This window comes from Triticum aestivum, chromosome 4B (genome assembly GCF_018294505.1).
Source record: "Triticum aestivum cultivar Chinese Spring chromosome 4B, IWGSC CS RefSeq v2.1, whole genome shotgun sequence".
NCBI classification, from domain to species: domain Eukaryota; kingdom Viridiplantae; phylum Streptophyta; class Magnoliopsida; order Poales; family Poaceae; genus Triticum; species Triticum aestivum.
In genome coordinates this window covers 659,572,365-659,575,032 of record NC_057804.1, presented here as the reverse complement: position 1 = coordinate 659,575,032, position 2,668 = coordinate 659,572,365, and the positions used below count along the sequence as shown (strand labels likewise).

Genomic DNA, 2,668 nt, shown 5'->3' with positions numbered 1-2,668 from the left:
TAATTAATTCAAGTAGTGATTAATTAACCAGCAAGACATGTACATACAACCTCAATTAATTCTTGACTGAAAGGGGCAAGCATCAAAGCCATCTGCCCGCCCTCTCAATCTATCCAAAAGATTTCGAAACAACAGGCCACCTCGTCGATCTATATTACAGTTTGTCTAATTCACATCTAGATGTTTTTTAAGGATGTCATATCTAAGCTTCCATAAATAGATAATGCAACAATAAGAAACAAAAAAACTAGAACAATAAAAAATAAATCACAAACAGAGTAAAAATCAGCTTAGATGTGTCCTAAACATAACTATGTCACATCTAGATGTGTCATAGACAGACCCTGCATATTAAAGAAACCGCCACATAAGTACTCCCTCCGTCCAAAAAAACTTGTCCCAAACTTATTCGTCAAATGGATGTATCTAGCACTAACTTGGTGCCAGATACATCCATTTGAGGGCAAGTTTTTTCGGACGGAGTGAGTATTTGATCTGACCGTACGTACAGGAACAAGGATGGCAGATGGACAAGAAATCAATTTACAAAAACTAAATATTGCCATAGATAGAGCGGTGGATGGGCAATTGGAGTAGATGCCAACATTAAGTGATACATGCATGTAGTATAAGGCTAAGCACAGGACAGTAGTACACGATGGACGACGACACTACTCACCGGACGTCACAGGCGACGTCTCACCCTGCTACATAAGGCACTAATATCAACCAACTCCATCGGTCGCAGAGCGGCTATTGATTCATCAGCTAAGTACACCAACGCCACGCACGCATATGATGCATCATCACACACATATATATTTTTCGATGTATATATGGTAGATCAATTGATGGGTCGACTAAAAATGATTAGTCGAACTGGATGATGGAGCTGTATATCTCGTTAGGCTCCCAGTCGGCGGGGATGACCTGGTCGGCGACGAGCGTCTTGCCGGACTCGTTGGTGATGCGCAGCGAGAAGGGGCCCTGCATGGGGCGCCGCGTGTCCATCCGCCAGATGGACCCCCACGACTCCGTCATGGGCACCCACTCCCCCGTCGGCGCCATCCCGCCCTCGCCGGCGGCGGCGTCCGGCCGCGACTGCATGATGTCCACCTGGTCCACGTCGCCGTCGCCGTTCTCGTACTCCACCAGGATGGCCAGGTAGTAGGGGTTGGAGCCGTGCTGCACGTGGAACGTCACCGTGAGCCCCGGGTACTGGCACGGCACCCTGCATATCACATATATACACACAGCAAATGTCACTCGACCGTGTCAGTGTGTGTCGCGTTGGTCGCAAACATGCACGCAATATCATCATAAAAATCTCCTACAGTACGTGTAGTGTGGCATCCAAATGCAATGCCGTGCTGTTCAGTGTCACGGGATGGATGTACCGTGATGCTAGCGACCAAGAACTCCAAAAGCTACCTACATAAATGCCGACGCTGATGCCACGGCTTGTTGCTTCCTTCCTATCATTCGATCGAGGAGGACAATGACACGTATGTGGTGCTGGTTAGAATCTTTCCGGGCCCCATGCATGCATATATATCCTTGTCGTCGTTGTTAAAAAGTTGGTGGTCAGGACAAGGCAAAAAATGGGCGTGTTGGCGGTTACCTTGCCCCATCTTAGCTAGCCATGCCATGCCGGACACCTTCCGTTTGCTTTTGTACACAAGCGGCCGGGCCGGCGGTTGGGAAAGGAAAGGAAAGCAACGGACGGTGGACACGAGCGGCACCAGTGATGGATGGTCGGTAGTGGAGGTTAAGCCGTGGGTGGATGGAGATAAGATAAGATGATGGCGATTGGCAATGTACCTCCTGAACTGCATGTCGATGATGCCGGCGTGGCGGAGCTCGTCGTTGCGGCCGTCCTTGGCCATGGCGCCGAAGGCGGTGCCGCTGAGGTCGAAGTGGAAGCGGGACACCGGGTAGTAGTTCATGTCCGTGATGATCACCGTCTCCGGCACGCCGGAGCACGCCGGGTGGCCCGCCGACACGCACCGTATCTGCATTATTGCAACCCAAGATCATGAGTTTAATTCGGTGTAATTTTTACTAGTGGTAAATGGTTGTAATTCCAAAAAAAAAGGAGAATTTTGTTCCATCCAACCTGGTAGCACGAGCCGCAGCCCTTGCCGTCCTTGAAGAGCGGCTCGTTGCCGCAGGAGGTCATGGCGGAGAAGGGCGGCAGGTTGACGTTCTTGAACCCGCAGGCGCCGCCGTTGTCGTCGGGCCCGGCGCCCTTGGGCGCGCCGTACCACGTCGCCCTCGCGTCCAGCCAGCCGCCGGCGTCGACATTGGTGCTGTTGGAGCTGGAATTCGCCGCAGGAGGGGCCGCAGGAGGAGGCGGGATGGCGGCCGGGGGAGGAGGGGACCCGTAGCCGTAGGACGGCGCGCCGGCGGCCGGCGGGGAAGAAGGGGGCGGCGCCCCGTGGGCGTGCGGGGGCGCGTGGTGGGAATGGGGCTTCTTGCCGCCGCCGCCGCCGCTGCGCTTGGCGCAGCAGCCGTGGCCGTGCGCGGCGAGGATGCAGAGGAGCAGGGCCGCCGCGACGGCGACAGAGGAGGAGGAGGAGGAGGACGCCATGGGTGGCTAGCAAGTTACTCTAGTGTAGTAGCAGATGATTGAATTGGGTGCTCTGCTCTGCCGGTCGGCGCTGGGCGG

General features: G+C 54.1%; 1 protein-coding gene across 1 annotated transcript; it reads right to left on the bottom strand.

Annotated features, from left to right (window-relative positions):
- Window positions 1-542: 542 nt before the first annotated feature.
- On the bottom strand, window positions 543-2,668 carry LOC123093960 (expansin-B7). Its single transcript, XM_044516023.1, has 3 exons — window positions 2,117-2,668; window positions 1,822-2,012; window positions 543-1,231 (listed from the first exon to the last, which is right to left on the bottom strand). The coding sequence occupies exons 1-3, from the start codon at window positions 2,588-2,590 to the stop codon at window positions 871-873; spliced, it is 1,026 nt and encodes a 341-aa protein (XP_044371958.1). The 5' UTR covers window positions 2,591-2,668; the 3' UTR covers window positions 543-870.

Coding starts and splice junctions, on each gene's coding strand:
- LOC123093960 (XM_044516023.1), bottom strand. CDS start 2,590: ATGGCGTCCTCCTCCTCCTCCTCCTCTGTCGCCGTCGCGGCGGCCCTG. Junction 2,013..2,116: donor GCTGCGGCTCGTGCTACCAG/GTTGGATGGAAC, acceptor GCAATAATGCAG/ATACGGTGCGTGTCGGCGGG. Junction 1,232..1,821: donor ATCGACATGCAGTTCAGGAG/GTACATTGCCAA, acceptor TGTGATATGCAG/GGTGCCGTGCCAGTACCCGG.